The 22542-nt window shown below is 34.5% G+C and overlaps 3 protein-coding genes across 6 annotated transcripts; 2 read left to right on the top strand and 1 right to left on the bottom strand.

Moving 5' to 3' along the window:
* Window positions 1–1159: 1159 nt before the first annotated feature.
* On the bottom strand, window positions 1160–5435 carry LOC108332473 (sialyltransferase-like protein 2). 3 transcript variants are annotated; one of them, XM_017567754.2, is made up of 13 exons: window positions 5184–5435; window positions 5009–5082; window positions 4356–4445; window positions 4056–4133; window positions 3750–3850; window positions 3173–3365; window positions 2992–3082; window positions 2842–2906; window positions 2602–2756; window positions 2427–2508; window positions 2064–2173; window positions 1445–1561; window positions 1160–1279 (listed from the first exon to the last, which is right to left on the bottom strand). In XM_017567754.2, the coding sequence occupies exons 1-13, from the start codon at window positions 5275–5277 to the stop codon at window positions 1273–1275; spliced, it is 1257 nt and encodes a 418-aa protein (XP_017423243.1). In that variant the 5' UTR covers window positions 5278–5435; the 3' UTR covers window positions 1160–1272. The 3 variants fall into 3 exon arrangements, with proteins under 3 accessions (XP_017423243.1, XP_052727548.1, XP_017423242.1); XM_052871588.1 differs by having other exon boundaries at window positions 1160–1561; window positions 5188–5434; XM_017567753.2 differs by having other exon boundaries at window positions 1160–1561; window positions 5184–5433.
* A 1877-nt stretch (window positions 5436–7312) lies between these two features.
* LOC108333063 (uncharacterized) lies at window positions 7313–21897 on the top strand. Its single transcript, XM_052875753.1, has 19 exons — window positions 7313–7489; window positions 7939–7980; window positions 8094–8168; window positions 9059–9106; window positions 9247–9339; window positions 9980–10091; window positions 11364–11409; window positions 11535–11606; window positions 12117–12179; window positions 12278–12432; window positions 12522–12586; window positions 13160–13310; window positions 13408–13513; window positions 13604–13739; window positions 20271–20335; window positions 20431–20595; window positions 21005–21077; window positions 21160–21219; window positions 21535–21897. Exons 1-18 carry the CDS (start codon window positions 7486–7488, stop codon window positions 21195–21197), a joined length of 1509 nt encoding a protein of 502 aa, XP_052731713.1. The 5' UTR covers window positions 7313–7485; the 3' UTR covers window positions 21198–21219; window positions 21535–21897.
* On the top strand, window positions 14840–20263 carry LOC128196094 (uncharacterized). 2 transcript variants are annotated; one of them, XM_052875756.1, is made up of 2 exons: window positions 14840–18068; window positions 18159–20263. In XM_052875756.1, exons 1-2 carry the CDS (start codon window positions 17750–17752, stop codon window positions 18428–18430), a joined length of 591 nt encoding a protein of 196 aa, XP_052731716.1. In that variant the 5' UTR covers window positions 14840–17749; the 3' UTR covers window positions 18431–20263. Both variants share the same exon structure in this region; 1 of them encodes a protein (XP_052731716.1).
* Window positions 21898–22542: the final 645 nt, after the last annotated feature.

Here is a 22542-nt window from a genome sequence, read left to right as displayed (position 1 = left end):
ATTATTTTAATTGAATGAAAGGTAAATTTATGTGATTATAAGATTGTATCTTCTTTATAAAAATCTATTGAGTTTTATGGTCACACATGATTTTATCACCCATTTACAAAATTGGGTACAGACCAAATTGGTAGATATATTCTGCCAAAAAACCATTGCAAAAATCAAAGTACCACCAAAAAGGAAATGGGAAAACATTAGATGTACCTGTCATTCCACAATTTGTATAATTTGCACTATTCTTAATTTCGATACAATTATCAAGAATGATTTAAACCATGCTAATCTTATGTGTAGTCTTTTGATGTCACTTTTTTTCTTAAGACTTCATTGTATTTGTGATAAAAGAAAAATAAAAAGACAACACTGAAAGTCCAAGGGGAAATTTCAATCGAATTCGAATTAATAATAAATAAAATCATACATATAAAAGTGGATTTGATTCACAACGTGTTAAAAACATGACATACTAATAGCTTTTTTCATAATTAACTTTATCAGAACATTATTGACTCTTTTAGTGAAATATTCTCATTTAATCATATTTATCCTGTCCATAATGCTCAAACCATAAACTTTAATTAAAAAGATACGAACTCAATTTCTTTCCTATTATTACCAACATAATATTGCAATTGGGTAATCATATTCTTGATAAAGAATATCAACTAATTTCACCAATGACCATTATTTTGTTATTAAACTTGGTTATCTATCTAATTCTCCTCGACATAATTCTCGAATTAGAAACTTTGTTTAAGGATATAAGTTCAATAACACGAGGACCAACAATTTGTTATTATATTTGTTATTTTAAATTAAGTAGTATAATTACTTCACTGCATAAGCGTCATTTCATTATTTAATCGGCATTCAAAGGAAAAACCCTTTGTATATTAAAAAACTAAATCATGTCTATTCAATTATAAGTTTAAAAAAGATTTCAATTAATATCGTCCAAACAATATTTATTTTGTGAACATCGCAGTTATCTAATCTAAGTATCCGAACATAAATCATGTTACTTCAAACTCAGATCTAACCAAAATCAAAATTATAAAATCAAATTGATAAAAACTCAAGTCTGTAAACCACAAACAAGGCATAAACACGAACATATCAAACTTTCTTAGAATACTAAAGTTACGGAGGTTAAATGTTTAAAGAAAAACAAAAGTTATTCATTACACTAAAATTGTTATAATTCAGCAATGCATTACAGATGCCTCAACATTTTCTCCTGGTTGTTCTGTAATCCTCTGCCTAACCAATCTAAGTCCTTTAAAGGTTTCAAAACAGAAAGAAGAAAAGAATGAGAATAACTAAATAAATTTCCTTGATTTTTCTGCACAATCTAAGTACAGTTTAATCAGATGGTACAGTGCAAAGCGACCCATGTCCAGGACTATGCTCTAAGGGATACATTGTTGTTCTCTTCACATACCTTAAATGATCAAGTGCCGCCTTTCTGAGCTTCGAAACTGCATTTAGATTTCTTTTTACTTGCTTCCTAATTATGGAGCATACAGCAAGTGGATCTTCAGATCCTCCTCCAACTCTCCTGTAAAAACCATAAATATTAGAGTCTCCAAATACTATCGGATTCAATCCTTCTGTACTCGCTCAATTAATATTGAACAACATAAATATCATGTCATGTTCAGTGTGCACAAACAGAACTGTGAATAGTGCATTAAGTGTCGATGATCAATATTATATGCCCATAAAATAGTGAACTATTTGATAGATCGACCTTTACAATTGAAGATAAATTGAAGGTTCATAGAAAAGTGATTCAGTACGGCCTTCAGAATAGTGCACTACCAGGGCCGTATGATCGATGTCAAACGAGGTTATACTAAAGGGTCATGACCTTTCAATATTTTTGAGGTCTCCCGATAGAGCACATCAAAGACCAATAATACCTTCTGCTACTACCAACAAGGTAATAACAAACAACTAAACAAATATTCTATTAATTTATCACAACTTTATATTTGTTCTAAAAGAGCACAGGCCATGAAATATTAAGAGACTTGCAACAATGGGGTAAAATCATTTACCTCAATAATTTCTCCGATGCAATTCTAGCAGCTCTTATAATATGGTGGCTCGGAACCCATTTTACAACACGATTAGGATCAGCTCGCATGGGAGAATGAATTTTGATAAGCTTGAAAATGGGACCAGATAGAAAAATCAATTATTTGAAAAATAAGAAACGTGATTATACTTGTATTAGTGAGTATAAATTCAACAAGGAATATACATTCTTGCTTATGAAACTTCAACGTTTAACATAATCATCAGCAAACTTCAACGTTTAACATAATCATCAGCAAACTTCAACGTTTAACATAATCATCAGCAAATAATGTGGAAAATATATGGCTTAAGTATGACCTCCACAAGTATGGCCTACTTACCCCCAAGCATTCCATCATCTGATAGTAAGCTCTTCCATGCAATGGGGTATGGCCTTGACGGGATTCAGAGAAATACCTTGTCCTACGAGAAATAAGGATTATTGATCAGGTAATTGTAAACCAAAGAAAGACGTATTTAACCAGTAATACTCATTGCTATAAGAAAATATAATACCATTCTTTATAACCAGGATCTACAGTGAAACCATACATATCCACTGAATCGCACATAGAGAGAGCAAATTCAAGAGCCTTAAGTCCAGTTCCTTTTGCTGCTGAGCCAAAGGATGCACCTAGCATGAGGTACACAGGATTTTTTATAGGAACCTCCTGCAGAAGAAAAAAAATCAATTGCATTGCAAATGGAACATAGAATGTGTGACGAAGAAATATTTCCTTTGACAAGGAACTATACCCGAATCATTTTGTTCATGATATCATGAATTGTTGTTTTTACTATCAACACTTCTTTTCTTTGTTCTGCAGAAAAAGCAACTTATGGTAAGAATTAGTGACTCATAATAACATTGCAGCAAGTGGAGCTCATGAAAACAAGTGGTAATACCATCTAACTCTACAACTTTATCTAGCGCTTTAGCAGATCCTCGGTTTAGAAGGCGAAATGTGCTTTTCCTACCCACATAATCAGTGTAATTCTGTAGTCATAAACAATATTAAGTGGTAGAGATCTTGATCTTTGGGATAAAATCAAAAGAACATAAGAAGCAACCTGTTGAATGACAAACCTCAATTGGAGCACCATTTTCTCTAATGACAACTTCATAACCATCTATCTCGTTTCCAAATTTTGTTTTCAAGAGGTCTCCTGAATTACCAATAACAGCACAGCGCCCAAACTGTCTAGGGAAGTATGGTGGTGTTTCGGGGAGAACTAGTGAAAGTTTCTCCATGCACAAGGTCTTATTCTCACAGCGGTTGCTGCAACATAAAGGGATCCTATTATGAGACTTTACACTAATTTTAATTTCCTTCTAAGCAAGAACCTCTGACTTCAAGTCCATAACTAAATATAAATTATATATATTAAACATAGAACATGATATCTATGCTTTATATTGAGAAACTTATGTTGTATATAGCAATTGAGTAGAGTGAAATAGATAACTCGGACAAAGTTTTATCTCCTCAACAACAGCATATGTTAGCTTCTCAACAGCCAAATATAAATGTCTTAGGGCTGACAAATTGACAGAGTATCCTAAATGAATTAAAATGGAATTTAGTTTGGTGGTCATTCTTATAGGATATCATTATTTCATAATTAACTAACTGTTCAGTAAAATTGAGTTGCACATTACTTACAGCTGTATTCCTTTATTGATCCTACGCCATGCATATTCCTCCCATCCATTTGGTAAAGAATCAATGAATTCCTTGGTGAGGATAGTGGTGCTGTTCCGCACCTGAGAAATCATTTCAGGACATTATTCCTTTTACAGTTAAAAAAAGAAAAACTAATGAAAGGAAGTTGCCATTAATGTCTAGACTGGGAAGAGTAGTTCAAACTCTCGTATATTAATCCAACAGGATATCAAAAGTATCAGGATGTATATAATAACAAAGAAATGTTAGATTTCCGACTAGTCACGATGAGACTAAGTTGCTTACCTGCTCCCATGATGCCACAGCTTCACATAGATTAAAATCAAAAGACAGAGCTTCAAGTTCTCCAGTTTTTGGATCTTTCTGTTAATGCAGAAAACTCCAGATGTCAAAAAATTGGTTAATTGTTAAGTTCGTTTAAACCATGTGATTATATCACTGCCCATACTTCTGAATTGGAGGAAGTTATTTCCCCCCAAACTTGTAGGTTATCAAAATTAACACATATTACAAAATCACATATGCAGCATTTTTTTCTTCCTTCATGAACAAGGATATGTTCAGTGAATGATTAGGAAAATTTACCCATTTGGGGATAGTGTCACTGGGGAAATTTATTGTGGTTTGGCAATAATCAATGCCCCTAGTTGCTTTTAGGCCAAGTCCATTTGCACTCTGCATATAACTCAAAAGTAGCAACTCAGTTGAATTATTCAAAGAACCCACACTTAGAATATAAGATCTAAAAATGCATAAAGTGTTGAAACTGTAAGAAAACACGTTGAAACAAAACAAATACAAACTACTCGAACATATATACCACGCAGAAGGGCAATTAAAAGCAATAAATAATATTCCTTCAAAAGAAAATGTAAAAGTTTTTAGCATTAAAAAACAGTCTTCTGAAACTTAGCTGAGGAGTTTCCATACCAATATCAAAGGTCCAATACACAACATCGGTGCATTTCGTATCGAACTGTTCTTCAATGAGAAAAAATCTAGTTTTACGTTGTAGCAGCCATTTGGAACCAAACTAAAATTCAGGTTTACAAAACACTACCCAAATCCCTATTCATGACATTCATACATAACGCAACAGCCTTGTATGTTGTACACGAAAACAACACCCGCCAATAAGCCTAGCTTGAAGGAAAATGCAGCAGCACAGAAACCAGAAGAAAAAAAAAAGTTTTTGCCGCGGAGGGAAAGAAAACTAAAGAAACCGAGGAAAACCTCACCACACACTTCTGGAAAGTGTCGTGCAGCGAAAGCAATGCTTCGGTGTCTTCATCTGTGAGGCGATAACCGGGATCTGCGTGCGGTTGCATTGTTATTATCATTATTAATACAAGATTTAACGCAGTTGAAGAAAACTCTTACAATATGAAGAAGATACAGGTAATACATACATACATACAAAAGGATCCGAGAGTCCGGTGATGTAGATGGAAATGGCTGCAAATCCACATGCCAAAGCGAGAAACAAACCGAGTTGCAGAACCCTCATCGGATTATTGAGTTGCCGACAAATCGATTTGGGGTTTATCTATGGATTGATTAGTATCGACATCTGCTCCACACACTCCAATTTTCAAATCTTTACCTCTGTGAAGCTAATTGCGTCTTCAATTCGTTTTATTGGGTAATTATATTCAAACTAAACTTTTGGGTTTTGGGGAAATTTAATTACTTTTTACTCCATGACTTGTCGCACAAGCTAGAACTATGATATATATATATATATATATATATATATATATATATATATAATTTTTTTTTAAATTAGAATTTTACTCTTTTATATCGATAGATTTAATTTGAATGTTTTAAAAACATGTGAATATGTTTCCAGAGATCGCTCATGAACCACTTTTTTTTTTTAAGGTGAGGTGAATGTAAGTAAAAAGTCTACAAGTGGTATTTGAGCGGCCAATTTTTACCGCCCAATTTTTACCTTATCTTAATTTTTTTAATTGATCGTTTAAATGAATGCTGTTTAATGTACATAAGTTGTTACTTCTTCATAAAGTTACTGGAAAGGCTTAGTGAAGAGGTGCCAGAAAATAAGCCCTTCGTTTGGATAACTTACAAATTATCTTTTCTTTTCTTAATCCCAATACTTTTGGTGAGAGATGGTATTTATGATTTAGTACGTATGATATTTACTGGTTAAAAGAACTAGAACAATTAAATAATATTTCTATCACCTTTTTTTCTCCAAATGATGTAAGTTTTAACAATCCAGATATTTGTAGTTGTTGACTTGATAAAAATAATACATTTTTAAAAACTTAATTCATTAATTCATGATTTTAGTCCGTTAAAAACATTTTAAATTTATATTTGATTTTTTTATATTTTAGTAGTAAAGTATTATGAGGTTTTGGTTGAAATATTATTTTGGAGAATAGGGTCAAAGTCATGAAAGTTATCTGTGTGTTTTACAAATTTTCATATAGTATTATTTTTTAGTTGTCATTAGACGCAACTGAACAAAAAGTAACTCTTAGATATCAAAGACAAACACATAAAGCGTTTGAGCGTAGTGTCAAGATGAAAACCGAAAACCCGACATTTATAATTCACTTTTTAAATAACTATTTTATTCCCGAAAGCAATGATGTATAAAAATATTCTTTCTTTATGATAATTGGTGACAACATAATATTATGAAATTAGGAGGCTTTCCAACATTTTTCTCCTTAGCGGGATGTCTCCTGTGGTAACCCCATTGACCTGTTTGTCCTATTTTTGTGGGAACTTTTGCAACCAATAAACTTGGTGATTAATCATAAAATCTTGAAGTTTATTCATTTGACATACGTGTCAATTGCATTTCTCACCAGCTCTTAGCGTACATAACTTGTTCCTTTTAATGCAAGTTTCAACCGAACAAATTCAAGTCATAAAAAAAGCTGTTAATATTCTCTTAAATTACTCATAAATCTTATTCTTGTATAACTTTCCATAAATATTTTACAAACATTTTTCTTTACAAGAGACAATAATACAAAACGGTTATAAATATAATTTGAAAGTTATTATGATTTACTTTAACCAGAACCAACATTGACAATAGTAATAATGGTGATTTTTATGGATCAGTACACCTGTAATCAATACGTAACGTTCCCCATTAGGTTACAATTATTATAATTATAATCGTAGGACTTTTTATTGTAGTTATAAAAGAATTAAATACTTTAGTCAACTAATCATCATATTATATCAAAGCAAAAGTAACGTTTAACGATTTAGTTAATTAATTTAATGAAAGAATTAATGTAATGTAATTATCTTGATTACAGTAATTATGTATTTTTATGATTTAAAAACTAAAACATAGATTTTAGTGACATTTTTATGACAGTTCGGTAATGAATTGTTTGATCTAACGAAAAATTTACTTCAATTTAGAATGAAATTATAATCAAATTTTAAACATTAAATTAAATATAAAAATATCTACGCGTAAAATTATATTACATGTAACTAACTACTAGAGAATCTTATAAATGAATCAAGGCGCAGCAAATAGGGCAATTATAAAAGGGGGAGGGAAATGGAAAATAACAGAAGAGAGGCAAAGAAAAGATAAAAAGTAGCAGCACTACAAAACCTCACGCCTTTTGTCCTTTCGTTTTTTAACTCTTTGCTTCACAGTTGCGTTGCGTCTCGCCGAAACCCTTGCAGCCACTATACAATCCCTATCGCCATGGGTACGTTCTCTTCATCTCATTTCCGATATCGATTCCTTTTCCTCTCTATTTCCTCAATCCATCCTTTCTTTCCTTTAGATCTGCATGTTCTCGCTTTTCGTAGATCTTTGACTGTTAACAGTCACCGCGATTTTGCTATGTATTTTTTTCTGCTTTTCTTTCTGCTAAAGTTCAATTGATTGAGTTATTTTACTTTTACGCATATACTGTGTAGTATTTCGTATTTCAATCTTGTTAACTTCTCTTGACCCTAAGTGAAATTTGGTTACAGTAAGCTGAGTTACATGCCATGGGTTAGTTTCTTGATTTAAAATTCTTTTGGTTTTCGTTCACGCCGGAGCTAGTAAATTCTTGCTTTTCTTGAATAAAACAAAAAACGTCATGCTTCCGAGGTTATAAGGAATTGGGGATTGGAGGAAAAATTGATGTATCTTTTGTTTGAATGATAGATATTGAGGAGGATATCCGTTCTTTACAGCTTGAATCAGCAGGTAATCCACAGGCTACTGTTTTTTTCGTATTTATTCCTTTTAGCTTGAATTTGTACTGTTTTATTTTAATCTATTTTTTTTTCCAATGTTGGTTGTGAATTTGTGATAAGCAGAAGACAATAACGGGATGGTAAATCCAGAGGATGGAAGGCCGGAAGAGGTTGAGAAATCTGATAAGATGGATGAAGGTTGGTTATAAGGAAGTGGTTGATTCTGTATTCATATTTTATGGAAAATAAATCTCGTCGATTCTAAACACTTACGTAGTTATACTTCAAGATTCTTTCTGGTTGTAAACAAAGTATTGTCATTTTTATTCTCTGTCCTGAAATCAACTTATTTCTACTTCTTAATGTTGTGCACCACAGCACCTTCCATTCCATCTTAATTTCAATCGTGTATGAACTGTCTCTTGTTTGGTAAGGTTGTTTTGACATAGAAAGTTATTATCATAATGATGCTCTTAAAAAGTATTGTAGAAGTCGGAAGAGGAATTTTTGTTTCTCTTTCCTTCTCTTTTGGTCAGGTCCCTTGTTATACTCCTGTACATATGGTGATTTTTAGTATTTTGGTTATATCAGCTTACTTCTTTGAATGAATGTTGTACTATTGGTATTTGTAGTGTTATCTATGGTGGATGCAAAATTTCCACCATATAAACAGGCCATACCAGCCCATAACAGCCCATGGGACCGCCATAGTGGGCCTCCAATTACAAATTGCGTATGGTCTCTTGCAAAAATTATGCCTCACCATTTCACCTTGGTGCTGCCATTTAACAACACTGGGTAGTCATAATACACATAATGTCACAACATAGTTTCATATCAAATAAGATCTACTTTGTCTTGCCCGTGGCCGATATTGTTCTGAATTGTATGCAATTAATTAGTTGGCCCACTTTGTGAATGTAATCATCTGGTTATATTCTGACCATTGAAAAATGATGATTGAACAATTTCGTACCATCTATCATTAATTTGATTGTTGTATTGGTCGTTTCGCTATCTAGATGCCTATATAAGTTAACGATGGAGATTGGAGGGCATCATATAATAATTTCATCTTGGTGTTTCAGATCCTAAGCAAGAGGTTGAAGCACAGGATGTTGAGCCTGAGCCAAAAGGTATAGGGCGATTATTTAGTTTCCAAGCAATTATATACATAGTTTGCATTTGATTGCTCATTCAGAATTATACAGCTCATTGTCAATAAAGATGCAAACTTCCATTTTCGTGTGATCACTCCCATGACATTGATTTGCAGTGAAAGATAAGGAGATTCATCCTGTTCAAGAAGAAGAAGAGGAGCCAGAGACAACTAAAAGGCACTTGAATGTGGTGTTTATTGGCCATGTGGGTAAGTTGAATAATTCCACATGATTCATCAGGACGAGTTACCAGGTTTTCCTTATGTGATCTGATCAACCTAAACATTTTCCATTCACTTGCTTAGGAGTATCAGGCATTGTATCTACCTTGTGCGTTATAGAATTAAATGGCCATTTAGAAGTTGACCATGAACTAGAGGACATTTGTTGCCTCTGTTTTCTGGTTATCAACTTCTTTGGTGTTTTTGCTTTTCATGGTTTCAATTCTTCTTGTGTTCATGTGATTATTGATCTATGATTCATTAGAGTTGGACTAACTTGGGAGAATAACTTTTTATGCTTTCTAGTTAGGTACACTTTTGATTATAAGCTGGTTTGAGCAGAAAAGAGGCTAATCTGAACACATACTAAATTTGCAAGATGATAAATACACGTACAGTCTAATCACTGTAGTCCATGAGGAAAATGTAGGGAAAGTCAATTGACTCACATCACACCAGCAATAGGGCCTGGTTGGAAGGGAATATGCATGAGAAATATTTTTGTTACTGCCTAAACATATGTTAGCTGAGTGGAGCGAGGACCGGGACGGCATGGATTCAGTTAGAAAGTGCACTTTTTTTTTTATAATCTTATGTAAGTTATTTATTTCTTTATATCATGTTCTAGATGCTGGTAAGTCTACAACTGGAGGCCAGATACTTTTCCTCAGTGGTCAAGTTGATGAACGAACTATTCAAAAATACGAGAAAGAGGCCAAGGACAAAAGTCGAGAAAGTTGGTAAGCTCATTCACTTTGGTTTTTGATTAAAAGTGTCATCTGTTCCAATGCTGCATTGCTGTCTCAATCTATTATCGCAACTTAGGTCTTAAGGTCTTACTTATGGTGTTCAGACTAATTCACTAACACATGTTTGAGTTGGCTTGCCTTATTGACCCATTCTATATTAAATGTGATAGTCGTCTTTCAGGAAGTACAATTAGCTTCAGCTATTTAATATTTGGGTGATTTGGTAAAAAAAGTTGGGTGTTGTGCAATGAGACGATACATAAAACTGATGTAGCTTATTTGACTTAGTTTTGATGAACTTTCTCAGTGCTTCAAGCTCTCCTGTACGAATTTATCTCAGATCAAGCTACTTTATCCTTTATAAAGTAATCGAGTAATTATTGCAACAGTTAATGGACTGGGCCATTACATGCTGTAATTAGATTAAACCAGATAGAAACGAATAAGTATTAAATAGTAAAAATGTAGTCTGTTCTGTAGTTTGCTCTGCTCAGAGAAAATTCTGTGATGCGTATAGTAATCCAAACAGAACATTCAATTAGGACTCTTGTTGATTTATGTTTCTTTTGTATTTGACTTTTCCAATTATGTTATGAGACTGTTTGCCTATGGTTGTCTCACTGTCACATTAAATAGTAAATAAAAATGTAGTCTGTCCTGCAGTTTGCTTTTGCACAGAACAAATTCTATGAAGGGTAGTGAATCCAAACATAACATTCAATTAGGACTTGTGGATTTATGCTTCTTTTGTGTTTGACTTTTCCAATTATGCTACGAGAATTGTCTTGTGTGGTCTATAATGTGCATACCACCTTAAAATTTTATTTCCTTGCAACCCAATAGCTGCAAATCTTTATGTTAAATCTTTCTCTCCTGATGAACTTTGTGGTATGCTAATTTAAATTTCTTCTAGATCCAGTTGGATGCTTTTAGAGTTGGTAATTGTCCATTACTTAATATGTTCTTATGCTTCTCTAATATAGTGGGTGAAACTTTGCACGTTTTGAAATGTTATTCTGTGTTTTATCTATTTGGTTATCTTAAACGAACCTGGGTGCTTTGTTAGCTTTTGTGTTTTATTTATGATTGTTTAGTATTAAGGTGTTCAAACTATAAGGGCATATGGCCGATTTGGTCTTCAAGATATTACATTTTCTTATAGAAATTTTGTTTATTTTTGGGGAAAAGGGGTATCTTTCAGCTTAATGAATATAATGGATACTGATGTGTTTCAAATTAATGATTTTGAATTTGATATGCTAGGTATATGGCTTATATAATGGACACAAATGAGGAGGAGAGGGTAAAGGTACGGATAAATTTGCCGATGATAGCTAACTGATTTGTTGCTTTTGATGTAGTTTTTGTCTTCTCTTCTTAATTGTGTGGATATGATTAGTATTTATAATTAGGGTAATATGGTGACAATCGCAGGGAAAGACAGTTGAAGTTGGAAGAGCACATTTTGAAACTGAGACAACAAGGTTTACTATTTTGGACGCACCTGTGAGTATCTGCATTACGTGACTCCTCACATCATTTTTCTTTATTGTGGACATGCATATTGCCTAAAGTCACTCTTCTATTTTGAACTACTCAGGATTTTCTGACAGATATCCCTCCCTTGTTTCAATTATTTCTCTTGAAGATCCCCACATTAATAGGAGTAATGACCAAATTATGTTATGTTAGAGGTTTTCTAATAGTTAGGTGTAAAACTAACCTTTCAAGTTACGATCCAATTTTGTAAAGTTGAGTTATATGTAAATCCAGAGATTGTATCCAAGTCTATCCTAGAGTAGTTTGTTGTGCTTATTGGGTCATATGCTATTGGCCTGCAATTAGACAACTCCTAAATATCTAAACTCATACCTGAGATGTCTAGTCAGATTTTATAGAATTGAGTTAGACTTGAATTTGCATTCTAAGAATTTTGTTTTTGTATTTTTTATGATAATTCAACTATTATATGTCTACTGTGTTAACAAATAGTACTGAATTACAATGCTTTTGCAGGGCCACAAAAGCTATGTTCCTAATATGATTAGTGGTGCATCTCAAGCTGATATTGGAGTTTTGGTTAGTTGATCTGTGGTGTGACTTTGTCCTTCATTTCTAGTATTTGCTTCACAACCATTTGATAATAGACCTATCTGTGCTTTATACCCATCAATTAGGTTATATCTGCCCGGAAGGGAGAGTTTGAAACTGGATATGAGAGAGGTGGACAGACTCGTGAGCATGTCCAGCTTGCTAAAACGCTGGGTGTGGCTAAGCTGCTTGTTGTTGTTAATAAAATGGACGAACCTACAGTGCAGTGGTCAAAAGAAAGGTTTTATTCACTTTTTTGCTGTATTCACACGCATCCTTTCTGTGTTTATGTAATTGTAATGAGAGTCCTTGCTGCTGGTATACCACTAGGTATGATGAAATTGAGTCAAAGATGGTTCCATTTCTAAAGCAATCTGGGTACAATGTCAAGAAAGGTAAACTGTCTTCATTCTTTTGTTTCCTTTTGTTTTAATTTATCTGCTTTTGAATTGTTGGATGCTGGTGTGAATGTGAATGAGATTTATAATTGGTGGTTTGTGTAGCTTTTACATGGAGAACAGGCTTTATATAATAAAAAATTTGATGGGGGAGGGGACTGATTGTCATATTCACTTCTATAGAGTTATGTCTTGCATAATAACTGTTGGACCTTGTGACAATTTGAAAATTCCTGATTGTTTGTTTGCTTGAAATGTTGAGGAGGTTTGAGATCCTAGGTATTAAGTTCTAAAAGGACGATTTTGAACCTAGTACATGGAGTGAACACCTATGTACTTTTTTTATGTAGGAAACAATTAAGATTCAAGGGCTTTTAGGTTGTTCGAAGGTTGTTCTCTTCATACGTTATATCTATGGTATAGGATTTGAAAAGCCTGTGAAAATGGACTTGGAAAGCCCTGTGTGCTAGAAGGAATTGCTTTCGTATTGGCAATTTCATATTTTGTGTATATGTCAACTAGTGTAATGAATTTGTAAATAAGTTATTTTACTAATTGTTTATTCAACAGATGTCTTGTTTTTGCCAATATCTGGTCTAGCGGGTACAAACATGAAAACAAGGGTGGACAAAAGTGTTTGCCCATGGTGGAATGGGCCTTGCTTGTTTGAGGCCCTTGATGCTATCGAAGTTCCACCGAGAGATCCCAAAGGTCCTTTCAGGTATTGCATTTATGACCATCTTGCCCCCCAGGTCCTTTATATTTTTTATTTTTGAAGTTTGACTTCTTTGCTAAGAGGGAGGTTCTGACTTGCGTAGGATGCCCATTATTGACAAATTTAAGGACATGGGAACTGTTGTTATGGGCAAAGTTGAATCTGGTTCTGTTCGTGAGGGAGATTCTTTGTTGGTCATGCCAAATAAGGTAGTTCTATTAATTTTCTTTTTGGGTTGTTGTGAGCTGTCTTTATTTTCATTTATTCTTTCTTGAACATGAAATGAGTAACAACTGCAGGATCAAGTGAAAGTTGTTGCCATATTCATTGATGAGGACCGTGTTAAACGTGCTGGACCTGGTGAAAATTTACGGATTAGATTATCTGGTGTTGAAGAAGAAGACATAGTAACCGGATTTGTCCTGTCTAGTGTTGGTAATGTTTATTGTTCCCTCCACTTGAAAATTTTGGAAATATGTGTCATGGTATTACAATTTGAAATATATTTTTTAATTATTGCTGTCAATACTGATTAGTCCAAAAACATGATAGGAGATAGCCGGATAACTGCCATTCCAATTTATATATTATATTATTGCTTAAAGATTACTCAAAATTCATGCACTAATTCTTAATAGCAAAAAAGTTCGTAGCACCTAAACAAAACATAAAGTATATTGATAGGGTCTTAAGGGTTTATGTCAGGAAAAAGGGGGGAGTTGGTTAGGCAGTTGCGTTAGGAGGTTGTTTTAGGAGTTAGCTAGGATTTAGCTATATAAGGGGGGAATAAGTGTCTGTCATGGGACACCCTTTTGTATTGTTTGAAGTTGAGATCTGCACATCCTGTGAGGGAGGAAGACAGGCTTCCTTGATAGTGTTGTACAATTGTTGTCTTTTCTGAAATAAAGAAACAGGTTCTTTGTTGTGTTTCATTTTCTGGAGTTAAACCAGAATAGTGTTCCAGGTTTCTTGCTCTTAAGAAACCTATCATATACAGCAATAAAAAACAAGGAAATAAGTGATTAAAGCCTGTCAAAGTAAAAAAAATGTTCAAGATTCTAGTTTTCAAAGTATTTAATATTTATTAGAATCTTTGAATTATATATTTAAAGAAACATTACATGATTTTTGTAGCAAACTTTCAAGTTACTTTTTTAACGTTACAGGTCATTTATATTAGTCTTTCAAAAATCTTGTTAATAAACTAGTTTTGTTTAACCTTCCACTATTGCAGTCTTTTAATAGTTTTTTATCAGAAAAAATAGTCTCTCAATCTAATTTATATTAAATTAGTTACAAAAACCTATAACATCATATGCTTTTGTTATGGTGACGACTTTTGAAAAATTAATATAATATTTATTAGACCATCAAGTTGTTATAAAAATTCTGGTTATAGTTTTTTGTATAAAATATTATTGTAATGCATATAATTTATTTATATATCTATCAAGTTTATGCTTATTAATATATATATATATATATATATATATATATATATATATATATATATCAATAATTAATTATATCAATAATTAATATAAAATACGGATTAGATTATCACTAGCATCATGTCAATAAGAAAATAAGGTCATAGAGGGTAATTTAATGAAAATCCTACTACATCACTGTTGGAGAGAGGCAGATACTAGAGGGGGGAATAGAAATGGCATCTTCAGTGTTGCGGATGAGAAATGGCTCCACGAATAAGATTGCTTATGCTATGACTGCATTAGCACACAGGACATGGCAGTTCTTGATCTTGCTCAATGGTGCTTCTACGGAGCATGATTAACTACTATGTTTTTAATTATTTATTTTTGTAGATATTTTTTCAAAGGGGCTAGAAAGCATAATTAATCCATATTCAGGCAATGTTTGAAAACTAGTTTGTCTCTGTTAGGATATTTATCCTATTTTATCATCATTATATTATGTTAAGGGTTATCCTATTTATCATGATTATATTGTGTCTAGGATTACTCTATTTATCATGATTATATTGTGTCTAGGGTTACCCTATTTATCATGTACTTTTGTATCAATTTATTCTTATAAATAGAAGATTGTGAGAGGGATCAATCAAGCCCTCTAGAATTATTTTACAATTTAATTCTCAACTTAGTATCAGAGCGGGTTGATCCCGCTCTGGTTTCTGTCTTGTAATATCTGTCCGACGCCACAGTCCGTCGTTGCCTGCCACCGTCCACAGCTGCCCGTCGCCGGCCACCGTCCACCGTCGTCCATCGCTGTCACAGTTCCGTTCGTCTAAACCCTTAGGGTTTTCTTGTTCCTCGCTGGTACTATTCGTCTTCTTCAGAAATGGCGTCTGGCAATACTCTTTCTTTCTCTGGAAGTCCATCAATTACCTCCGAGAAGCTAAATGGAAAAAATTATCTATCATGGTCTGCTGCCGTTGAAATGTGGTTCCTTGGCCAAGGGCATTATGACCACCTAGAGCGAGATGGAAGCCATGTGCCTACTGAAAAAGTTGATCAGTGGAAACAAGCAGATTTCCAGTTGTGTGCCCTGTTATGACAATCAGTGGAACCCAAACTTCTTGTATCTTTGAGGGCTTTCAAAACTTGTCACTCTTTTTGGAAGAAAGCCCAAAGCATTTATGCCAACGATATTTAACGTCTCTATGACACTATGAACAAGCTTGCATCTCTTAAAATGGCAGTCCATGATATGGTATCCTTCATGGCTGAAGCCCAATCTACTGTCGAAAAACTCAGGATGTTTTTGGAAGTGGACCCATTAGAGGATATCAAAAAGAAATTAGACAAATTTTACATGGTGTTGATCCTTCGTGCCCTACATCTCGATTTTGATCATCTCAGAGATCAACTTCTAACTAGTCATGAGGTCTCCTCTATGGAAACATTGACCACTTGCCTTCTGCGTGTCCCGGTACCTCAAACTCAAGAAGCACATGAACTAGTGGAACCATCTGTCATGGTTGCCACACGAGGAAGAGGAGGACATGGCACTAGAGGAGGAGGACGAGGAGGTCGGGGACGTCCTCAATGGACATATTGTAAAAGGATGAGTCATACTCAAGAGAATTGCTACTCCTTACATGGTTTCCCTTCCAAAATCGCCAATATTTTGAAGACTGAAACTTCCACTTCGAAGACGGAAACTTCCATTTCTATGTTTTTAGAGGATGAATATCAAGAGTATTTAAGGTTAAAGTCTAACAGCTTGGCACAACCATCTCAATCTCCCAGTACATCAACCGCCCGCGTTTCTCAATCTATGGAAGGTCAAAATTCATGGGTAATTGACTCAGGTGCTTCTGATCACATTTCTGGTAATACCTCTTTGTTTTCATCTATTTCCTTTCTAGAAAAACCTCATTTCATAACCCTTGCAAATGGATCTAAAACTTCCTCCAAAGGAGTCGGCCATGTTTCTTTCTCTTCCTCCCTCAATCTCAACTCAGTCCTTTTTGTCCCTAATTGTCCTTTTAATTTAATTTTCCTAAGCCAGTTGACTAAAATGTTAAATTGTTCAATAACCTTTGATCATAAATCTTTTGTTATACAGGAGCGTGGTTGGGGAGACAGATTGGAGAAGGATATGAAGCTGGCGGATTATACCATTTTGGATCTCGTCCAAGGGTGTCATGTGTTGTTGCTCCTAATCCTAAAGTGCTACATGATCGACTTGGCCATCCTCATTTGTCCAAATTAAAAAAGATGTGTCCTGAACTTAGTGGTCTCCAAACCTTAGAATGTGAGTCATGTCAATTAGGAAAACATGTTAGATCTTCCTTTCCTAAAAGGTCTCAATCAATATGTAATTCTAGTTTTTCCATCATCCATTCTGATATATGGGGACCTAGTCGTATCTCCTCATTTGGTTTTAGATATTTTGTTACTTTTATTGATGAATATTCAAGATGTACTTGGGTTTATCTTATGAAAAATCGTTCTGAATTGTTAGCTATCTTCACATCTTTTTTGAATGAAATCAAGAAACAATTTGGTCAAGTAATCAAAATATTAAGAATTGATGATGCAAAAGAGTATTTCTCATCCTCCTTTTCTGCCATCTTGAGTTCCCATGGTATCTTACATCAGTCTACTTGTCCTCATACACCACAGCAAAATGGTATAGCAGGTTGAAACTGCTCGTACCCTTTTGCTTGGTGCCCATATTCCTGTCCATCACTGGGGGATGCCATCTTAACTGCATGTTATCTTATTAATAGGATGCCCTCCTCCTCTCTTGATAATAAAGTCCCTTTCTCCATTTTGTTTCCTAATGTTCCTCTCTTTCATACATCTCCCCGAGTGTTTGGCTGTGTATGTTTTGTTCATATCATGTCTCCAGGTCTAGACAAACTCTCCGCTCTCGCTCTCAAATGTGTTTTCTTAGGTTATTCTTGACTTCAAAAAGGATATCGGTGTTACTCTCCTGAAACTCAGAAGTATTACATGTCGGTCAATGTCACATTCTTTGAACAGACTCCTTACTTCTCTCCATCTGTTCAGGATGTTTCTATCCTCCAGCAGGTCCTTCCTATTCCAATGGCTGAGTCAAATAGCTCCACTGTATTTGTCAATCCAAGTCTTGATCACAATCCTCCTACACTCGTTTCTCCACATACTGAGATCATCCCACACAGGGCCCCAATGGATAGTCCACCTCCCCAAGACAATGGTGAATCTCCTACTTCAGATTCTTCTCCCTCGTCACCTCTTCCCACGCCTCCTGGTGAAAATGATTCATCATGGCCTATTGCCCTCAGAAAAGGTACTCGTTCCACTCGAAACCCTCATCCCATTTATAATTTTCTAAGCTATCATCGATTGTCGCCCTCTTATTTTTCTCTTTTATCCTCAGTGTTCTCTGTTGTTATACCCAAGAATGTGAAAGAAGCACTTGATCATCCTGGATGGCGACAAGCTATGATTGCAGAAATGCAGGCTCTTGACCACAGTAATACTTGGGAGCTGGTGCCCCTTCCCCAGGCAAAAAGGCTGTTGATTGTCGATGGATGTATGCAGTTAAAGTTGGCCCTGATGGTGAAATTGATCGGCTCAAAGCTCGGCTTGTTGCAAAAGGTTACACTCAGGTTTATGGTCTTGATTATTGTGACACTTTTTCTCTTGTAGTCAAGATGACTACTATTCGCCTCTTCTTTGCCATGACAGCCATTCGTCACTGGCCACTTCATCAATTGGATATCAAGAATGCCTTCTTACATGATGATCTTGAGGAAAAAGTTTATATGGAGCAACCTCCTGGGTTTGTTGCTCAGGGAGAGTTTGGTATGGTATGCAAATTGCATCGATCTTTATATGGCCTCAAGCAATCACCACGTGCTTGGTTTGGAAAGTTTAGCTCCATTGTTCAAAAATTTGGGCTAAAACGCAATGAAGGAGACCATTCAGTTTTTTACTGTCATTCTTCTCTCGGGAAATGTGTTTACTTAATAGTATATGTTGATGATATTGTCATTACAGGAAATGATGCTGTTGGAATATCTCAACTAAAAGAGTACTTGTGTAAACATTTTCAAACCAAGGATCTTGGAAGTCTCAAATACTTCTTAGGCATTGAAGTAGCGTAATCAAGAGATGGAGTTGTAATCTCCCAGAGGAAGTATGCTCTTGATATATTACAAGAAACATGCATGATTGATTGTAGACCGGTAGACAGTCCCATGGACCCAAACCAGTTAAGGACAGAAGAAGGTGAATTATTCTCCGATCCAGAGAGGTATAGGAGGCTGATTGGAAAACTGATTTATCTCACTATTACAAGGCCAGATCTATCCTTTGTAGTTTGAGTGGTTAGTCAGTTCATGCAGGCTCCATGTGTTGACCATTAGAATGCTCTCATTTGAATGAAGGCTCCGGGGCAATGATTGTTATATGAAGATAAAAGAAACATTCAGGTCTCTGGGTATTGTGATGCAGATTGGGCAGGTTCACCTATTGATAGACGGTCTACTACAGGATATTGTGTTTTTCTGGGAGGAAACATTATTTCATGGAAAAGTAAGAAACAGAATGTAGTAGCTAGATCAACCGCGGAAACCGAGTATAGGACAATGGCATCACTAACATGTGAACTTATATGGGTGAAACAATTCTTTCAAGAGGTTAAATTTTGTGACATCCATACTATGAAGATGTATTGCGACAATCAAGCTGCTCTCCACATTGCATCAAATCCAGTGTTTCACGAGAGGACTAAACATATAGAAATTGATTTTCATTTTGTTCGTAAAAAGTTGTTGACTAAAGAAATATGTACTGAGTTTATTGGGACAAACGATCAACTCGCAGATGTATTGACCAAATAATTAAGGGATCCTCGGATTGAGTTTATTTGTTCCAAGCTTGGTACATACAATTTGTATGCTCCAACTTGAGGGGGAGTGTTAGGATATTTATCCTATTTTATCATGATTATATTGTGTCTAAGATTACCCTATTTATCATGATTATATTGTGTCTAAGATTACCCTATTTATCATGATTATATTGTGTCTAGGGTTACCCTATTTATCATGTATTTTTGTAGCAATTTATTCTTATAAATAGAAGATTGTGAGAGGGATCAATCAAGTCCTCTAAAATTATTTTACAGTTTAATTCTCAAGTGTCTCATTTCATTTTTTTATATCTGATTCCATTATGATGAGTTTAGCCATGTTAAATGTATTGTGCCATGAGATTTTTCATACCAATGTCCTATCTATTGTGGATTTTATAAGTCAAACTAATTGTATTGTTTAAGCTGGACTTGATACCTTTGGATAAATTATGGCAAGTATTTAAAATTTAGGTTACACATAGTCTATTAATTATATTCATTCAGGAATGGTGTTAGATAGGACCCCATAAATTAAATTTAGATCCTTTACATTTATTATATTGGGTTTTCATGTGGTTTACACGTTTACTGGCTGGTGTTTTTATGCGGTCTGTTTTTTCCCTTTTGCAGCTAATCCAATACCAGCAGTTACTGAGTTTGTTGCTCAGTTGGTGATCCTTGAATTGCTAGACAATGTATGCATCCAATTTTTTTCATCCTCGGCATTTGGATGTTCACTTTAGTTTCTATATTATTGATCAATGACATTATTTTTATATAAAATCTTTAGGCTATTTTTACTGCTGGGTACAAGGCTGTTCTGCATATCCACTCTGTGGTTGAGGAGTGTGAGATTGTTGAACTTTTACAGCAAATTGATACAAAGACAAGGAAGCCTTTGAAAAAGAAAGTTCTCTTTGTGAAGAATGGTGCTGTTGTTGTGTGCCGTGTTCAGGTGCATATTTTGGCGTTATAAATTTAGAAGTTAATTTTCTTTCATTTTTTTTGTATTGTATTTCTGTACATTAATGAAAAAAATGCAATGGTGGGAGTTGTCTCATCATGTGACCTGGAGGTCAAAAGTTCTTGTGGAACATGAAACAGCCTCTTAAAGGTGAGGCTGCCTGCTATAGACCTACTTGGTGGTCTACCTTTCCTTAGCACTGCGCATGGCAGGAACCTTATGGTGCTGGACCACCCTTATTTATTGTGTTGCTGTGTATGGGCTTCATAGGGCTGTGAAATGTTTTTAACTTATTCTCAAAGTCTTAAATAGAGAGAGGATAAGTTCATTACTGATGGTGGTTTGATTTCTCCTAATATGCAAGTCTAGTTTCATTTTGTTATTGGAATTGTACTTACAGGTTAATAACTCTATTTGCATTGAGAAGTTCTCTGATTTCCCACAACTTGGGAGGTTCACTCTTCGCACTGAAGGTAACAGTTAGCAAATTTGTCTTCTGAATTCATTTCTGATATAAATTTATGTTTAATTCGTATGATGTACTCCATCTTACAGGAAAAACTGTTGCCGTGGGAAAAGTGACTGGTCTGTGAGTTTGTAACAATTTTGACGGAGGTAAATAGTATTTCATATGGATTTTGCTTCTTGTTAAGCTGCTTACTTTGTAATACTCTTAAAACTTTCACATTCTGCGTCTTCTGCTTGTGTGCCTAGATTATCCTTGATATGCTATTTTTAGTCTTTTAGCATTATGTTTCAATCATTGTGTATTGTTTAGTATTCTTCATTATTGGAAAATGATTTCAAGATAAAAAAAAAAGGATCAATTTCTTACGGCCACTGAAAGCCTGGGTGCTAAACATTCACGTTTCATTTTGTTTTTGCCTTGTTCACTTTTCTGTACTGTAACAGTTGTTTTTTTTTGGACAGGACGGGAATTCGTGCACAAATTAGTGGAGTGACAGCTTTGAGGCATAGTTGACAGCATCAAGTTTACCATATATTCATTTTGGTATTTATTTTGCTTTTACTTGGTAGTATTCATTGAAGAGTTATTTGTTGCTGCTGGTGCCCATGTACTTGTATACGGCCTAACAAGGCCTGGCCGCTTCAGTGTTTTGCAATTGGCTGGGCTGTTTCGAGCCAGCCACTCTTGAGATATAAATTTGAAATGGATGCTTTTAAATCAATCTGCCTTATTAGCTGTGGAAACTGACGACTATTTTAGTCCAACTTTCTAGTCCCAGTTGACTAGCATATTTATTTTTGATAGTGATAATATTATTTCTTTAAGAGTGAGTCATGTTCATGGAATTTTGTTAAACGGGAAATATGCGAGTTGGGTTCACCAGCCTGTGATTTATGATTTGAGAATTGCTATATTGGCTTGGCGAAATATTGATAGTATAATAATAATATTTAGCTAAAGACCACAGAAAGTTAATATCAATTTCATTGGTAGATTTTATTTCTCTTATGTTTTCATCAATTTTTTTTTATTGAGCTTCACCTTCAACCATAGTCAATTTATGCAGTTATCTTCACATCACTACTTCTCATAACTTGCGTTCATTGCTACTAGATTGTCCACATCTTAGTGGCCTTCCTTTAAGAAATCACTACTAACTGGCCATGTCATTTAAAAAAATACTATTAGCATGTAACGTTAATATCACTCTAATAGTATTGGTCCAATTTTTTAATTGGAATAATTTTACAAAAGTAGAACATAATTGAGATGAAAAAAAGTTTTAATTGAAGTAATTTTATAATACAAAAATAGGACCGAATTGAAATATAAAAAAAAATAAGAGACTTATTTGAGATTTAAAAAGAAAAACCTGATGAATGATGTTATCGTGATTTATTGTGATTTGATAGCACATGGTTATAGACTGATGATATTATTGTGATTCGATAGCAGATTATAGACTGAAT

This window comes from Vigna angularis, chromosome 1, assembly GCF_016808095.1.
Source record: "Vigna angularis cultivar LongXiaoDou No.4 chromosome 1, ASM1680809v1, whole genome shotgun sequence".
NCBI classification, from domain to species: domain Eukaryota; kingdom Viridiplantae; phylum Streptophyta; class Magnoliopsida; order Fabales; family Fabaceae; genus Vigna; species Vigna angularis.
Note: the sequence above shows the minus strand (reverse complement) of the source record. Positions and strands in the feature narration are given on the sequence as shown.